The sequence below is a fragment of the Barbatula barbatula genome (genome assembly GCF_947034865.1).
Source record: "Barbatula barbatula genome assembly, chromosome: 9".
Taxonomy (NCBI): domain Eukaryota; kingdom Metazoa; phylum Chordata; class Actinopteri; order Cypriniformes; family Nemacheilidae; genus Barbatula; species Barbatula barbatula.
The window spans coordinates 16,448,508-16,467,815 of NC_136772.1; the positions used below are offsets into that span (position 1 = coordinate 16,448,508).

The window sequence follows — 19,308 nt, forward strand, 5'->3', positions numbered from 1 at the left end:
ATAAAGTAGATATTTAGGCTGTGTAATGCAGTCAGCCATTATAAATCGGGGTATTGTATAGCTGCTTAAAACTCTGCTCAGCCAATCAGAATCAAGGACCAGAACTGAACGTTTTATAATATAGTATTTATTACTATAGTAAACTGCAGTAAAATTCTTAGATACTATAGTGTTTTTGAAGTTTACTATAGTATACAGTGTTAATCAATTTACTACAAGGGCACTACAATTTTCAATAGCAAATACTATAGTACTCTACAATATCTGAGTATTCAATTTAACTGGACTTTTGTTTTGATGAGTCTTTGGGTTTTTGAGTGTTTGCCAATAGCTTCACTCAAACAGTTAAACGCTGTTAAAATAAACTCTCAGAGCAACTCTGAAGATGAAGTTCATGTGTTCATATCCTCATACAGTGCAGACGCAGACAAATCCTCGACCATCACTTGTGTATGTTAAACTATGCACATAATTCACTCTGACACGCAGAACAGCCTGATGACATTTAAAAAAAACAGTTTTCCGACTCCGCATCTAGTTACATGGGTATTGATTATTGTCACACACAAACAAGCACAACCACGACAAATACACTTCACACAAACCTGCAGCTCTATCTAATGCACATATTCTTATTATTGTACATATGTCAGACTGTTTTAATTTTTTTCAAGTTACTTGTCGGGACGGGCAAGTTAAATTATCTCTCACTTGCCGTACAAAACATTCACTTGTCCCAGACAAGTGTTAATGTCGAGCCATGACTTAGGTCATTATTCAAGGTCATTATGATTACTGTAAAAAATGGTGTAACCAAATTCTAAATTGGTGTGACAAACTGAGAAAGTAGGTCACACCAGTGCGACCAGTAGGAAAAAATTTGTCTAGAGATATCTTGGTGGAAGGCAAGCATTTTGGTGCATTAAAGCTTGAAAGGTGTGTTAAATAGGTCACAAGTCAACATTCACATGTGTTTCTGCAAATTGAGATTATAAGATTTATCTGTTCATCTTAGAATTCAATAATTCATCACGATGTTGATGAATTGCATTAACGCAGTTGTTGTTTTGGTCTAGATACTGTACATTCACTGCTTCGAGAAGACAAATATCAAGAGCATAGATTTCCCAAGGATGTACTTCTCGTAAATCAGCCCTCGAATGTTATCAGCGAGTTTGCAGGATCTGCTGAGTGAGATGGAGGATAGACACAATAAGATAACCTGGAATTCAGGAATGAAAAGAGATTTCAATGCTCAGAAGTGCATCATAGCATCTCTTGTATGAGCCAATCAGAGATTGTATGCATGCTTGTACTGTATGTGAACGTAATTAAATGCCCAAACTGGCACACAAAGCCTTATCATGCATTTAGTTGTGGAACATTACATAGTTAATAGCAAGACATAAGATACAGGCAAGATATAAGCTACGCCAATTGACTAATGATTTACCAGTTCTTTGCGAGTACATTGATTATTTAGCTTTTTTGTGTTGTATATAAACTTGACATAAGTGGTTGCGTTTTCCTGTTGCACAATGTGGTGAACTGTGGTGGTAGGAGAAACCAACAATAAAGGCCTTTTCACATCTATTACAATTATGAGGAAGTTGACCATAACAAACTGGACCTGAACCTGATTTGTTGTTCTGAATGTGCTCTATATTTTGGCATTGTGTTTCGTGTAGTCTGTTAAGATGCAAACTTAACAGGTTAACAGGTATTATTAACCTGTTAGAACTTTGTGTAATTTTGAGTTGCATTAGCATTCACATTGCACAGAGCAGCCTGTATTTCAGGCCTTGAGTTGCAACACACATGAAAGGACTTTTATCTCACCCGCATGACTTCCCCTAAAAATCCTTACTGGTTCCTCCTTTATAAATGCTCTGTGCATGTTTAAAGCATAGTCCAAATGAATTCAAATTTGCAAGAACTCTCTTCTGCTTTTTTTCTAAGAAACATTTAAGTTTTTTCAAATAATGAAAGATTTACACAACATTGTGAAGTAGTTGTTTTCGTGATGAAGTGTGTGTTGAGATTTCCATTTGACTATCAGATGCAAACAAATTTAACAATTCCCTTTCTGAGAAGTTCCATTTAAAATCAGGAGAGGATAAACTTGAGCACAAACACATAACTTTGTGTCATTTCAGTGGTAAAAGGTTTTTGAATAGAACAGGGTATCTCCTCTCGCATCCTGTGTAAACTCCCTCATCTCTTCAGAAGAGTACAAAACATCAGCCCACACTTTCTTACTGTACGTCTGCCTGCACGTTGTATTCAATGGTGTGTATTAACAAGAAAGAATAGACTTTAAAAGGGTCAGACAGATGGATAGAGGATGAGTGAGAGAAAAAGCCATCGATTGTGTGCAACCCAGCGCAGACAAGAGATAAAGGGTTAGTAAAGGGGGGCAATTACTCACAGAGCCGCACCGAATGTAGGTCAAGACACGCAGGCAGCTTCCTTAATGCCAGTCTTTCACAGCCATTCAGCGAGCTGTTAATCAGCTTTAGTTTTATTGAAAATGCTACTGGACACCAGACTAATTCTGTCCAAATCTGCTGGGTGTAAGCATTCATCATTATCATAGCAGCCGATATTTAGTCTAGCTTGCACATTCCATTCCAACATTTTAAAACTTCGGCTAACATTTTCTAAAACTTCTAAGTTCAATATAAAAACTTTGTGTTAACATCAAAAGAGCATTTTATAAACATTATGTCATTGCTTAATGTTTTTAAAATGTTACACATTATAAAAACGTCACTCTCACATTGCTTAAAAGTTCATTACTTAATGGGAAGGTTAGCAAAACATTTTTAGAAAATTCTTTGTTGAGTGGGAGCACTAGTGAGATGCTGTAACTAGTGTGGGGACGTTCAGTCATAGTGTGCACTTGCCAGATTGCTTATTGTGTTTGCAAGTTCATGAGACGCACTCGCTAACATTTTTTTTCCTTCCTCTGTTCTGCTCCCATCTGTTCTTTCTCCTCTCCACGTCTCATTTGTCACCTTCGACCGGCCCCTGGTCCCCCCATCCTTCCTTCCCCTCTATATCTTCTCTGCTTTTCTGGCTGTCTTGCAGACAAGCCTAGATTTCCTGTGGCAGGGTCTTTGTGTACCACCAACAGCAACGGTAGCATCCGTCGTACCTCCTCTTTGGATGCCCTCTCGGCCCCCTACCTGTCTGGACACTGGCCCCGGGATGCCAGCCACTCCCCTTGTGCCCCCTGCATGAGGGACAAATCCACCCAGGTGAGCCATCCTCTCTTACACAAGATAATTTATTACCCAGATTGCATGTTAGACAACATCACACACACCTTCTATTGATCAGCCAGTTATTAAGAATACCTCCACTCCACCCCCTCGGTCACAAACTTTTAAATACCTACTTGCATAGACACGTGTTTTGCAAACCACCAGGATGAATCACTGGAGAAACATTTGCTTTGGGCAAACACAAACCCAGAAAACCACTAAAAACATGTCTTAAGTGTATTCTCGTCACCTATGAAGAGCAGTCGACCATCCACAGTTTGTTTTTTTTGTCTTTGTTTATTTAGGGCTGGTTTATCTAATTGAATAGTACACAGTATAATATAAGCTAAGTATTATTGAAATTATACAGAAAACATACACAAATTTATGGTATTAATTTAGATTTGATCTTGTTTTTGGACTGTCTTTGCTTAGTGTCATTTCTTTTGCCAAATCTTCTTAAATTCTTCTCAAAAGCTAAAGTTTATACAAAAGCTAAAGCCCACTCTGCAACATAAAAAGAGCCTACACCACCCAAATGTGCTTTCACTTGCACATGCTTAGTTTGAGAAAAGCTATTTACATCTATTATTACTGTGAGATTTTAATGTTGTTTTTTACTATAAAAATAAGAATGGTCTGATATGAAACATGGATTTACACAGATTTATTATGCATGAAAATATAGAGAACAGGGATCAAAGAGCAGTTAGCCAGATAAATAACTCCGGTCTGGAGAGAGAGAGAAAAGGAGGAAGCCTCTCCCTGGTTTGTTGAGCGATGAGAGGAAACTGCGGCATATTTTTGGTGAAGGCAGATTGTCCACCATCAAGCATGCCTTTCTCAGAGCTGCCTCGATTTTCCAGCATTTCTAAAAACGATTTTTAACAGGGCTACTTCACATGCAAACATTAAGGTAATAGATATTCCACAAAAATGAAAGATTTGGTCTTGAAAGTCCCATAAAAAGCTTCAAAAAGTTTTGCTTTAAGCTTGCATGTATGGCCCTAATTTTGACAAATGATTTATATTTTGAGTTTCACGTGCATATGACATAATTTCCTTTTCAAGATATTGCATGAGACATTTATATTGCTTAATTCCAGTATTGCCATCATTAAAGCATCACAGCTTACAGGGCCTGTTGTTCTGTAGGGTCATCAGGTCTGTCATCAAAGCCTGAAGCCCTGACCGTTTGTGTTTTTTCCTCGGGAGATCACATACCCTCCACCCAGTTCCTTCTGTCAGCAGTCTCACAATAAGTGCAAAGGGAACTTGGCGAGTTGGGGCTGAATGTGGAATTTGGGCGACATTTGTAGAGCTCACTCTTTTTTCCTGAACCGCCATGCCAAAATAACCAGATCTTGGATCAGTACACTGGTGTCAGTTGCCAGGGAGCTGAGCTCACACCTAGTGACCAAACAACAACACAGAATGAAGCCTTTGCTCCTCTCCCTGTCTGCTCCATGCAGTAGAGAAATATGAAGCTTTGCATGTAAGCACACATACACTACCTGAATATGAATGAATACGCTCTGTGTGAATCTGTATACACCAGCTGTAACATATTTATGGCCAATGCAATGAAACGAGATGTCCTGCGTCACGTTTTGAAGCAGTTCTGTACATGCATGGGCTACGTATATTATAGCTGCTAGATCCAGAGCTGTAGGTTATGTTTCATGCTTTGACAGACACCCTGAGAAAGTCACAGGAGGAAATTGAGAAGAGATCTACATGAGCCACGGCGCATCATGCTTACAATAATACAGTAACCTTATCAGACATGCATGCTATGCCTTACTCACAGTCGCTCTGGAGAAGCAAGACTTTAAAACATCCACATTTAAGATAAATGAATGGCCTTCTGGATATTTGAGAAATATGCTGCATTTGTGAGGTAGTGCAGCATCAAAATGTTTGTGGTAGAGCTTGGCAACTTACTGTTCCTCATCAGTTATGTTGAAGAGAGAACATACTCTCCCATATTATATTTGCTTCTATCCAAAGCAACTTGCAGAGCATTCAACGGGTTTCCACTGGGTATCAAACCTATATCCTTTGTCTTGCTAATACATATTGAGCTACAGAAACCGTTACTCAGTTGTTTGTTGTGGTGCATTCAGTTTGGAAAGGGGGCGAGGGACCGAGAACCGGTAGTTTTTTGGACCGGCCCATAATTGGGTCGGCACCAGAGTATCGTTAAGCTTCAGGACAAACGATACTGTTATCGATACTTGCGTTGTTTTATCTAATTAAGTGATTAATGGAGAATTAGAGGCTACTGCTGCTGTTTGTCATTTTCCATCCCTGAATAAGTCATCAAGTGGCCAAAGGTTGCTCGACGTATGTGTGATATCCATGCGCATGGACCGTCAACGGCAGGAAATAAAGGAAATTAAACATAGCGGCAAGCCAACTGCATCTATCCTACCTCAAGCGAAGGTAACATAACATTTACATTTATTCATTTGGCAGACGCTTTTATCCAAAGCGACTTACAAGTAGTTTTTTCACAGTGGAACATTACTGCAGAGCAATCAGGGGTAAGGTGCCTTGCTCAAGGGTGAGTGCTGACACTGAGATTTGAACTGAAAAACTTCTGATCACAAGCCCAACGCTCTAACCACTAGGCCACAGCTGGGTTTGAAATGTAAATCTTAAACACGTCCAGAGAGCTAGGGCTGAACGATTTAGAAAAATAATCTTAATTGCGATTTTCTATGTGTCCCACCCCCAACACACACAACAAAGAAAAAAACTTTGCAGGTCCTTTGGATGAGAGAGAGCTTTTCGGATGAAAACTGCTTCAGTGAGCTTAATTATAGCAATGCTGCATTTTATTGTCAGTAACTGTAACGTGGGAAACAGTGATTCGTTTGATTATTAACTAAAAAAGGAACGGTGTAAGTAAAGCTGTTTATTTATAACAACGTTATTTCCATCACTGCTGACAAATACTTTGATAATAAATAGGCTCAACTCACAGAAATTTAAATGTGCAGTTTAATTTTCATTTGATAGGTATATGACATTACTCAATACCAGGGACATATGGAATCTGAAGACATTTTTGTTAATTCTATGCTAAAATATAGGAAAAATCTGCAGAATTGTGTGGAACAGTTTTAAATGCGTTTAGATTTGTTCAGAGAAGCTTTAAGTGCTAAGTAAAGAGACTTTCAGAGAAACTCTGAATACACCAGACCAAACTTGGACTGAATTAATTTGAACCAATTAATGTCATTTTGTATGAACAAGTATATATTTTATTGTTTATAGTGTTAAAGCAAAACGAATGGCTCCTCTTAATACGTTCTTATGATGACTTTATTGTGTATTAAGGACACTTTTCATCTCAAATGCCATGACTTTAATGCCATAGCAACTGTGTAGCCACCCTAAGCAACCACCCAGAAAACAACTGGGTTTTCCAGAGCCAAGCACGGCTCATGTTTTTAGAAAACTTAGTTACTTGCATGGGCTTCTCAATGCTCATCATGACAACCACCCACACTTTTGGAGTTTTCTATTAATGAGTGTGGAATGCATGTGCCACAAGAGATCCATGACGCATCAGTTTCATTTTAAGGCCATTGTTTCCCAACAGATAAATTGTTGTTTTGCTCTTCCTTTGGATACATCTGTGCTGTCGTCTGGGATATTTCTATTCATAACACCAAAAACCTGTGGAAAACAAGAATTAACTCTTAACAAGTGCCCCATGACAAGATATCAGAGACAATTCCTTCGTACAGAAATCACCCCAGACCCTTCAGATTTCCAGCTCCATGTTATTGCTTCTCCTTTTCAGTTCTCCCCACTGGTGTTCTATAGGGTTCAAGTCTGAGAACTGGGATGGCCATGGTAGATGCTTTGTCTTGTGTTCAGTGACCCGTTATGTTTTGATCTTTCTTTTTTAGGCCATTGTCCTGTTGGAAGATCCAAACTTGTTCTCTAAACTCATTCAGCAGTATAGGTGAAGACTCAGAGTTATCTTCGCAAAAAGAAAGGTGGAAAAAAACTGTATAAAAGGGTACACATAAAAAATTATCAAGCTGTTTCTACTAATTATTATTTAGTAACTAGTTCCACAGAAATGTTACGTTCACTCAATTTCTGTCTCCAAAGTGTTACTTGAATTGTTTTTTAGTTGGCCCATACTTGACGCAAACATTAAAAAGTATGTTTGCTCAACTAGTTTTAAAGTTCATTCTACTAAAATGTTTTAATCTGTCATTTTTTTAACTACAGCAGTTCAGTTTATTTTTTTAATTGAAGGCATTATAGGTGATCCTGTCCAGAATTTTTTTCTGTTATGCTGGTTGGAAATCTCTTCACATCCTGATAGCAATGAATAGGTAAAGTGGACAAATAATAATTTAATAATTATATATCGTCTGTGAAAGGTGTAGGACCAAAATAATCAAAGGTAGGACCAATCAAAACATTCTGCCCGAACGCTGTGACTGGTCAGGTGTACATTTTCAGCCGACGTATTTTGCATACCACTGCGCACCCTGTTCACTCATACATCATACGTCATCAGCCTGCTCACGTCTGCTGTGTCATGTAGGGAGAATGGTGGACAATCAGCAACAACCAAACTTTCCTGTGGAACCGACAATAAGTAAATCTACAAAACGAAAGTCTGTTTTTGAAAGAGCTGTGACGAAAAAAACATGAATGTTAAAAGATTAATGTTAAAAATTAACATCGGTTCAGCTTTTACATGATGGAGACAGCTCCAGCAGGCAAAGAGTCTGAAAGACAATACCATATTTGTTCTCTTTCTTTTGGACAGGTACAAGCATGTACATGCTTCGGGAAGAATTGAGTAGATTTAGTTTGTAATTCGTTGTGAGATTGGAGGAGGCGTGGCCTTGGACGACTAACTGCATTGAGGGTGGCATTATACAGTAATAGAGGATATAGACGTCCCTTTTCCACGTGAAGACGCTGGGATATGCCCCCCTTGTGAGCCAGGACATGTTCCCATGAGTGGTAAAACATGCAGCGAAATGGCTAAGAGGAATAGGAGAAACAAAGAATGCGGGACTAAACCACCATTTTTTTCCTGACATTACAAGCAGCTGGACTTGACGGTTACGATCTCTTGCGCTTACTGCTTCACTGCGACTTACAAAGGAATCAGGTGTTCCGGGACACTGAAATGTTGGGTGGAATTCCTGATATTGTAAGCAATCATTTTGCTGAGGGTGCTCATGTGGAGTTCACGTGGTAAAGTGACGACACGTCCATACCCTCTATATCAGTGCTAGCAGGCTAAAGTTGGCACATTTCCAAATCAACCACTCCACCTTTAATTCTATGCGTTTTATGTTATTTAAACTAAGATTTATAATTTGATTATCATAATTTAATATCACATAAATAAAGAAGATAAATTAAAACATAATCCGACCCTAATCATGACTCAAAATGACTAAAATTAAGCGTCATAATTATCATACATAGCATGAGAGAAAGACAGTAGTCACTTTGGACACACAAAAATATATAATAAAATATAACACAACACGCCAAAATTAAACCTAAAACACACTGCACTAAAACAAACAAATGCATCGATTCGCTACAGAACACCTTTAAGACCACAGAGCTGTTTTGAGCAGTTCTTTGATCTATGGATGGACTTTTTGCAGCGTCAAAGTCGACACCCATTCACTCCCATTCTACCACATACCACACAGTAAAATTATATGTGGTATTATAACTCAGACTGCATTTTTCTTCAAGAAGAAAACAATATTCAATGAGGATGCCTCGAGTCTGAGTACATGTACTGATTTGCATAGTTAAACTAGGCTCAAAAGTATTTAAAAAATGTCTCTACAAAAATAGCCACTTCAAAAATCGTCATGACCAAAACGTATCACTGGGTATCATTGTTTTGTTTGTGACAAAATTTGTTTCGGTAGTGAGAAAAGGAATGTGAGCGTGCTGGCTGCATATGTTCAACATAGTTAGTTATTTGTATTAACATAAAATGTTAATATTAAAGTCTAATTCAGCTGTTCAAATTAAATATTGTGATCACAACCAAAACATTACCATCGCTACTGATTATGTGTGTGTCATTACCGAATAAAATATATTATAGATATTTTATATTAAATTATAGTTTACATAAAATTAGTTTTGATAGCGTTTGGTTCAATTTATATATGTAAACTAATGAATCCTTAACTTTGAAATCGGTATGATTACTTTTAAGCCTTTTACAAAGAACATGTTATTGATTTACATGTGGAATTTCTTTGAAATGGCATAAAATATCATATATATATATTGTGGCAGGCAGAAAGTAACACAGACAAAGTTTGTTCACAGTTTGTACCCCCGGAGGGTTCAGAGGGCTGGCTAGAGAAGAGAATGCAAGTATGAAGCATCTGTAGTACCCTGCTAACCCAAGAAAGGCACGTACCTGGGTCTTGGTGGTGGGTCGGGAGGCCTTTTGAAATGTCTCTACCTTCTGGAGTTGGGGTTGGATGACTCCCCGGCCGACCCAGAACCCCAGATATTGTGCCTCTGCTAGGCCCATGCGGCACTTCCCTGGGTTCGTGGTCAGCCCCTCCTTCTGAGATCTAACAGGGTGTTCCACAGCCTGGTTAGGTGGTCCTCCCAGCTCTTCAAGTGGACGACGATGTCATCGATGTTGGTGGCTGCGTAGGGCTGGTGGGGCCGCAGCAGCATGTCCATCAAGCGGTGGAGCGTCGCCGGTGCCCCGTGCAACCCAAACGAATAACGCAATGGTTCAATGACTTCCAGTTCTTTCATCCGTGCAACCTCCTCTTCGATAGCCAGCCTACAAGCTTTTGGGACCCAGTTGGGACGTTGCCGAACGATCACTCCTGGCGATGTTCAGATCTCATGCTGGATTATCCGAGTCTGCCTGGGCCGTTCCTGGAAGACGTCGGAGAACTGACGAACCAGGGCGGTCAAATCGGCCTGCTCTCCAATGGCCACGACTGGTGGCTCAGATTCGGCCATCTCCTGGGACGGGGCCACCCACTTCTTAAACAAGTTTATATGATAGAGCTGTTCTGCCTTCCGTCGTCCCGGCTGACTGACTCTGTAGGTGACCGGCCCCACCTTTTCCAGGACGGTGCACGGCCCTATCTAGGAAGCCAGGAACTTGGAGGTGGCTGTGGGGGTCAGGGTCAGGACCCGGCCTGAAATTCCCGGGGTTGGGCGGGCCGGTCATACAACCATTGCTGGGCCTCCACGAGGTGCTCCCTTACAAGGTGCTCGATCCGTTGACTCATTTGCTGCGCATGCTCAATTACACTCCGATGGGGGGGGCGGCTGCTGTTCCCAGGCATAAAAGATTTTTCCAACTCTGATTTTGCATGTCCCATATATAATTTTGATCATACTTTAAAAAAACAACTCAAAACATACTAACCAATAACTGTCTGTTTTTATGTCTACTAATAAAGACATTATTTCATCTTTATCCCTTACTTCAGCTTTAAACATCCTAGAAACATAGCCTAGGTAAGTCTGGAAGGACAGTTTGCTTTAGCCTAATAAGTTAACTGCTAAATACATTTGTAACAAAGTTCCATAGAAGGGAAGGAAGGAGGCGGGAACCGGCGAACAACTTTAATTAAATCAAATAAACAATAAACACGGAAGTAAAATGCCGGCAGCGCCCTCACGGATGATTGCCGGCCATACAGAACATAAACACAAACTAAACATATGTGCGAGCACGGTCCCCTCTCATCAACAGTCCTGCCGGTCGTCCTTTTAAGCTCCCGATCTCCTCCGTAAGATATGCGGGACCGGTGCGCGTACAGCTGATTCCAACTATCACTCACGCCACCGGCCCCGCCTCACAGCTTTCGTTCCGCCTTACTCACCATAATAAAAAAATGCAGATACAGATACATTTTAACTGCTGCTAATATGATTAAACCACTTTTTGCATGCCGTTTATTTATTTGTGCTAAATATGTTTTATATGTAATGGTAATCTGATCTTTTTCTACATTTAGTGTCACTCTTCCCCATAAATGCCTGCCTTTGAACGTTTATTAATAAAAAATAATAGTTAGTGTAGGTAACAAAGATCCATAAAAGGGAAGGAGGGAGGCGGGAACCAGTGAACATAAAATACTTTTATTTAAATAAATAAACAAACAATAAATCACAACATAAAGTGCAGGCCTGGTCTCTCTCGCTGACGGTCCGGTCGCTCGTCCTCTTATGCTCCCAATCTCCTCCGGCCTCGAATCCCGGCTCTTGTCCCCCCTACCTCACTACAATGTAGTCAAACAGGTAAAATGTTCAGTAGAAAGGGCATCCAATAGGCTAAAATAATGAATAATGGATGCAGATCATAGGACGTGCATCATCTGGAATGAATTCATCATTTTCTTACCTTTACTGTAGGTCATTTCAAACCTGCATGACTTACTTTCTTCAGCAAAACACAAAAGAAGATATTTTAAAGAAGGCAAATAACCAAACAACACTGGCCCCCATTGACTTAAACAGTATGTATACAAATCCACTGACAAATTTTTTAAAATATATTATTTCGGTATTTGGGATAAGCCTGTAGTGGAAGGGAGTAGAGCAAGAAATGCAAATACTGCATTTTTCACAAAAAAACTTCCGTGCCACATTCGAGTGTGCTTCAGATGGCTGATGTTTGTTTGTTTTTATTGCCTGACATAATTTGTTCTGTTATTTTCAGTCTATTTTTTTCACTTGAGGTCTTCCACCAGTGCTTAGTATGTTTTCTCATTGTCTGCCTAGTACCTAGTGCCAAATACTAGTGACTCCTCATGAGATTCCATTTCCTGACTGGGGTTTAATCACACACCCAGGACCTCCACTCATGACCTGTGCTTCAAAGCAAGTCCAAACACAGTGCCCCGTCTTTATAAAGAGCCTTTTGTTTCTCTGTTAATCTACTTTGAGCATAGGCCCTACTGTAACTTCAACCCACACACAAGGAAGCCTGATCCAGAAATCCAGACTCATGGCTCCTTCTGCAAGACTTTATCCTAGTAACCATTGTTTTCACAAAAATACTGTACAGTGTAAACATTTTGTTAGCCAAGTTTTCATTACAAATCATATTACAAAACACTTATTTTTTTAAATATCTGAGAGCTAATTCTTATTTGTAATAGCTACCATCTATGGAGGTCTTAACTGTACCTTTACTAGATATAGAGCTATAGTTTAGTTACATTTTTTGCGGCAAAAAATTTAGAGTACATTAATTGTAATGGTAGCCTGCAGTGAGAGCTTATGTTTTCTAAATGGCTTATGTGCAAAAACTTTGTCTTAGGGTGAGATGTGCAGAAAATACGAGTGAATCCACAAACTACGGAGAATACCACACCAACACACACACACACACACACTTTGTATAGTCCTGAGCAGACAGATGCACACAGCAGAAGGCCCCCCTGTGCAGTGTCCACAGCTGCTGAACAGAGCAGTGTTTGTGTGCAGCCAGGCCGCTCTGCTGGAAATCTTAAACTGCTGGGAAGGAGGAAGTGATTCTGGCAGTTGGCTGCAGCTCTGAGAGCGAGATGGGAGCTGGGCGGCCTGGTCCCTCACCCAATACAACAGAATCAGTCACTGAGGCCTGCCTGCTGCAGAGCGGCACAGCTAAAAGACGACCCACATGCTTACAGGAGCTGGAGTCAGTATGAGAGAGAAAGGGACTGTGTATTATCTTTCTCAAAGCAATTTAGTAAGCCATTGGCCTGAGACATCACAGGACAGACTGAAATCAGTCAAAATGTATCATGGTTTAATTTTTTTGGACTGGAAATGGGAATGAACCTATAGGCCCTTTTCACAATGACGTCATTCGACTTAAGCCTTTTTTTGCAAATAAAAGAAGAACTTCTGTTTTGCTGTCGCACTAGAATTTAACAACAGTGACTGAAAATACGGTCAAGACATCGGTAAGATTATTATTATAGTGTTAAGTATCAGGCATGTTAATATTTTGTAACGTTATTGACTGACAGAACACTTATTCAAGTACTTATCCCAGAACCTTCACTAATGCAAATTGGTAATCAAACAAGTACTGTTCAATTAAGAATTTGTATTTGTTATCTAGCTTTTGTCCTTGTCGATAGTGACTTGTCATCTAGTCGTATTTGTGGCAGCTGTGCAAGGGACTTGGTAAACTCCATTCTGAGGCGCTAGTGGTAGTAACGATACACTGCTTCGCGGCAGAATGCAAGATGCGTGACGTCATGTGAAAAAGGCCTTTTGGAATGTCTTTCGTGTAGATCTGAATTGTTGAACTGTGACAGAACCTTTTATCGCGAGGTGGGTCCAAGTTTAATGGTGTTGTGCTGGCTTACATTACTTATTGTATTTAGACAACAGTATGTGTGTTAAGAGTACATGCACTTTAATGCCCGGTTTTCAGAATGCAAATTAAAGCGATACTTCAGCCTTGGATAAAAATGTTGCCTTGTTTTACTCACCCTCAAGGCATCCTAAGTGAATATGACTTTCTTCTTAAAGAATAATGCTGTCAGAGTTATAATAATACGTATCCTTTTATTTCCAAGCGGTAGAATGGGAGTGATTGGGGGATAACGAATGTTAGACATTATCGTTAAAAGTGGATATTTCTCTTAAACAAATGCACCGATTCGCTTCAGAAGACCTACAGGTGCATCTCAATTAATTTGAATATCGTGAAAAAGGTCAATATTTTTTTGTCACTCATTTCAGAAAGTAAAACCAATATATTATATAGATTCGTTACACATAGAGTGAAATATTTCAAGCATTTATTTCTTGAAATTTTAATGATTATGGCTTACAGATAAAGACAACTAAATTCAGTGTCTCAGAAAATTAGAATATTACATAAGATCCATAAAAAAAGGATATTTAAACAGAAATGTCAGGCTTTTGAAAAGTATGTTCATTTCTATGCACTAAATACTCGGTTGGGCCTCCTTTTGCATGAATTACTGCATCAATGCAGTGTGGCATGGAGGCAATCAGTCTCTGGCACTGCTCAGGTGTAATGGAAACCCAGGTTGCTTTAATAATGTCCAAGTCATCTGCATTGTTGGGTCTGGTGTCTCTCATCTTCCTCATGACAATACCAGGATGGTATTCAGGTCAGGCAAGTTTGCTGGCCAATCAAGCACAGTAACACCATGGTCATTGAACCAGCTTTTGGTACATTTGGCACTGTGAGCAGGTGCCCAGTCCTGCTTGAATATAAAATTAGCATCTCCATAAAGCTAAAGGAAGCATGAAGTGCTCTTAAATTTCCTGGTAGATTGCTGCGTTGACTGTGGACTTGAGAAAACACAGTGGAGCAACACCAGCAGATGACATGGTAGCCCAAATCATCACTGACTGTGAAAACTTCACAATGGACTTCAAGCAAGATGGATTCTGTGCCTCTCTACTCTTCCTCCAGAATCGGGGACCTTGATTTCCAAATTAAATGCAAAATTTATTTTCATCTGAAAAGAGGACTTTGGTCCACTGTGTTTTCTGAAGTCCACAGTCCAACGTTAACACAGCCCAACATAAATTGTGCGCAAAGAAACAACTTTTAAGCTTGTGAAAGTAAGAGTTGTCATGAGAATGTGATGGACTTGTTATCCTTCTGAACTTCACTGGATCCCCAAAGTGGACTGTGATGTGATTGGTCCAGTTATTGTCAAGTTATTACAATTTGATGAATGTTTATGACAAATTCTGAAACTTTCTTGCATTGATGATTTGTGAACAACCAAACCACTTATATTTATAAACAGAGAAATTGGGTCAAATTATGGCATTTTAAGCATTTTTCTTTTAAGCTATATGTTGAGGTACAGATCAAGGTTTGCCTTTGTCTTGTTAGTGTAAATGCGTTTTTCGCTGTCTGATGTTTAGAGTCTTGCGAATGTAAATCTGAGCATATGTGAGATTTATGTCTAGGAAGTGTAGCCAGGGCCTTAGGCCGTACATGACTGAGGAGGTGACTGGTTTCCCGGCATGTTTGTGTTGTTTTCTATTGAAGGAAAGTGTCAACATGTTGCCCTGATGAATTGACTTGCTAATAGTTATTGTGTCAGAATGTTGAATGTTTGCATCAGATCTACATATCTGTGAAGCATCAGTAAATTCTGACACCAGTATGGAACAGAACTGCCAAACATATTTTAAAATATGATGCAAAAGTTGGGAATAAGACTGATCTCTTATTAAGATGTCTTTTAATTGGCTGTGCTTCGGCAGCTCATGCACTGGGCTGTTTCCAATGCCACAGGTTTTATTATCCTATACTGCATTATACAGTTTTGGCTCATACCTATGAGAGAAATTGCTTTTCCATACCTCCAAATATACAATCTCACCTCCTCTGTGCCAGACATCCTGCCTCTGTGGAACTCTCTGAAGGGTTGGAGATACGTTTTAATAAGCTTCCACAATCCAAAGGCTACGGCTGACAGATAATACTTTTCATTAAACGTTTTAATCGAATGTTTGCGAATGTGCTAGTACGGACATGTTAAAGGTAGAGTACGCAATCCGGTCAAGAAACATTTTTTGTCATGCTGGTTGTAAGTCTCTTTACATCCTGATCGAAATCAAAAAGTAGAGTGAAACATTGTTTTTTTATAATTGTATATCGTCTGTGAAAGGCGTAGGGTCAAAAAACGTTGGAGCAATTACTGTCTGAGGGCAATGTAATGTCATGTGTACATTTTCAGTCAGCATATTTTGCGTCCCACTGTGCACCGTTCACGCAGACATCATACGTCATCAGTGCGTTCATGTGCGATGTGCAGGCAGGCAGCGGGACAATGGCGACAGAGAGCAGGTACCTGGAGATGTTAGTTATTGTATAAATGTAATTCACTTTGTATTGTAATGTTTTCTCACTGGTGCATGTGACATGACTTCACTGGAACTGATCCAACAGCTGTTCTGTGTGCACGCATGTGTGTTTTGGAGGAGGAGTTGCTTTGGATGGTGATTCGCGCGAGGGAGGGATCATTTGATTGCACTGCTAGCAAGGAAACGTTAGCATTTTAAAAATGATCTACTCTGCCTTTTAAGTGTTCGATGTAGAATGATCCAGTTTCTAGTGTTGTTTATGGTGTAAACCAAGTGACCGAAACACACTGGAAAGCAATTCTTGTGGTTGTATACTGTATATATGTCTGTTTACTAAATACATGACAGTGACTTCAGTGACTCATCTGTTCACGCTGATGTTTGATTACTGTTTATAAGAACTGTAGGTGTCGTGTCTTTCAGTACATTCTTCAACCCTGCAAGAAGCTTCCAGTTGTGTTTTCCTTTATAGGAGACATATTCTGGAAAATTCACTTTTATAAGGTGTTTGAATACTAATATGTGTCAATAGTGTCTGTAAAAACCAGCCTATGATGGTAAAAATCCACTTGCTTCTTTTTATATAATCCACATAAACTAGAATTAGTCTCTTATTACATGCTGTTTCAGATTGTATTGCATTTGTTATTACTATTTGTGGAACCAATCTGACACACAACTAGATCTGTGAAACATTGTGATCTCTCACAAGATTGTGATCTCTCACAAGGATTGACAATTACACGTGCACACTTTCACACACTTGCTGGCCTCCATTAAGTTTGAAAGAAAGGCTTCTGATTAATTTGTGTGGTGAACTAGGTGAAACAAAAAAACATTACTGTTTATTGCTAAAGGTATGGAAAGGCGTAACATCACATTTACATTTTATGCATTTGGCAGATGCTTTTATCCAAAGCGACTTTCATTGCATTATACTATACATATGTTTCTGAGTATGAGCAATCCCTGGGATCGGACCCAAGGCATGTGATTTAGTCATACATGTTTGATTAATGAAGCTCATGTTGGGGTTAAGAGAGGTGTGCTGTACTGTTATGAGGGCATCCAAGGCAGGTTTTTCCAGCTGCTTTGTCAGAGCTGCTGTTCTCTTGTTTGTGGTTCCTGTCAGTTTAGCACGAGGAAAGTCAAGTTCAAACCAGGCAATTCATGCATTAGCTATGTCACACATGTTTACTGTGTACATAAAGTTACTGGTAAATAGTTTTCAGCATTCAGCATATATAAGTATTGATCTGGACTAAATTCGATTTTATTTATTATTTGACAGGACTGCCAAGATTTTATTAACATATAGTGCTCAATTCTGTTAGACCACCCCATGTAAGGTTTTTTCCACAGCTGCTCTAAACTAACAGTATTGGTGATTACCAAGGGCATTTACTATGTTTAATAAATATAACAAACCTATGTTTGTGTAAGATATTTTGTTACTGTAATATTTCTTATGCTAAAATATAAATATTTTTGTTATCCATGAATTTGACTGTTTTACAAGAAAGACAGAAAAAGAATAAAGCACTGTATAATTGTTTTTTTCAGATATCCAAGTATAGTTATTTACCTGCAGTCTTTAAAGGAACGGTTCACCCAACAATGTAATTTCTGTAATCATTTACTCACCCTCAACTTGTTCCAAATCTGTATAAATGTCCTTGTTCCAATGAACAGTGAGAAAGATATTTGGAAGAGTGCTTGTAACCAAAATGTTTTTTGCAATCACTGACTACCATAGTATTAAAAATGTCTTCTGTTGAACAAAGAAGATATTTTGAAGAATGTAGGAAAGCAATTCTGGGGCACTTCCAACATGAACTGTTTGGTTTCAAGCATTCTCTGTGTTCATCAGTATGTTATTTGCCTTATACGTCACAATAATAAGTGTTGTTAGTTTTTTTTTGACAGATTCCTAAAATATTTGTTGATTATGATAGGTGGTCTAATAAATTTGTCAACATTATCTATAAAAACAATTATCTAAATTGAACATTCAACAGGTTGAAAATTTATATTATTAACTATATAATAAACTGTATAAAACAAGGTGTAAATGGATCTATATAGGAGGATAATGTCCATTTGTCACAAAATAAATACAGATTGTGTCTTGTATCACCCTGAATTATTTTATTTTGTCATAACAGCTGGGTTGATGTACATTGTCTTGCCTATTACTTGCTGTTTGCCCGATGAGTAAATAATTGGACATAAAATATTGATTTGAAATATTGTATTAGCTCATTTGTAACCAATTCAAACCTGCCATGAGAAAAGCAGCAGAGTCATACATTCAATTTAAGTACTGTCAAAATGGATTTTATGTTTGAAAGACTCTCGGTTATGTCTTGCTGGAGTGTGTGTCCTGTTTAAATATACATTACACTATTTCACTCCTGAGACTTCAATCTTCTCAGCAAATTTCTTTTGAAAAGGAACTCAGCAACAGCAATCCTGCATCCCCGGCACACTTCTCAACGGGGTGTTTTATATTTATTTAGGAAGGACGTTTGCAAGGATGGTTACACCAACTAAAGTATCTGTATACTAGATGAGCATTAAGCGTTTGGTTTGCAGGAAAACAATCCTAATATAGATTTACCACCCCTCCGCATTTTTTTGTTTCGTTCGGTGCATGTGTTTATGTGTCTGTGTGTGGGTGAGGGTGATCTCTCCTGTCAGGGGTCGTTTTGTGAGGTTATGCATGAATGAATTTAAAGGGTTGACTAGACTGCCCATTGATATGGGCATAAAACATTAGCAGTGGAAAGATCTCTTTTCTTGCTCTCAAACCGCATAGCAAACAGGAGCAGGGTCCAGAATGAGCTTTGTTGCCACACCTGCCAAGTTTTTAAGCCATGTAACTTCAGCTAGAAGTTTTCTCTCACATTCATGTCTGACTGTCTCATATGTCTCTCTCCGCAGACCCCCAGCGCCTGGGCCGATGAATACGGACAGAAGAAGAGGGGCTGCCACAAACGCTCAGCCTCCTGCGGCAGCACTGACCAGCTTAAAGAGGTCAGGACGCTTTAAGGGTCTGATCTCCTCTCCTCCCCCGCACTTTGTTACATGCAGCGGTTGCAGGGCCGGGCTGGACCCCTAGATGTTTTTCATTTCCCCCTTGTGAGACTGTGGATGAGTAGACGGGGCCATGGGA

General features: G+C 39.3%; 1 protein-coding gene across 1 annotated transcript in view; it reads left to right on the top strand.

Moving 5' to 3' along the window:
- Positions 1 to 19,308, top strand: part of fam117bb (family with sequence similarity 117 member Bb) — a 44,576-nt gene that overhangs the window by 8,125 nt on the left and 17,143 nt on the right. Inside the window, exons 2-3 of the mRNA XM_079464442.1 lie at positions 3,091 to 3,260; positions 19,077 to 19,169. Coding sequence (XP_079320568.1) covers positions 3,091 to 3,260; positions 19,077 to 19,169 — 263 coding nt within the window. The remainder of the gene's footprint in view (positions 1 to 3,090; positions 3,261 to 19,076; positions 19,170 to 19,308) is intronic.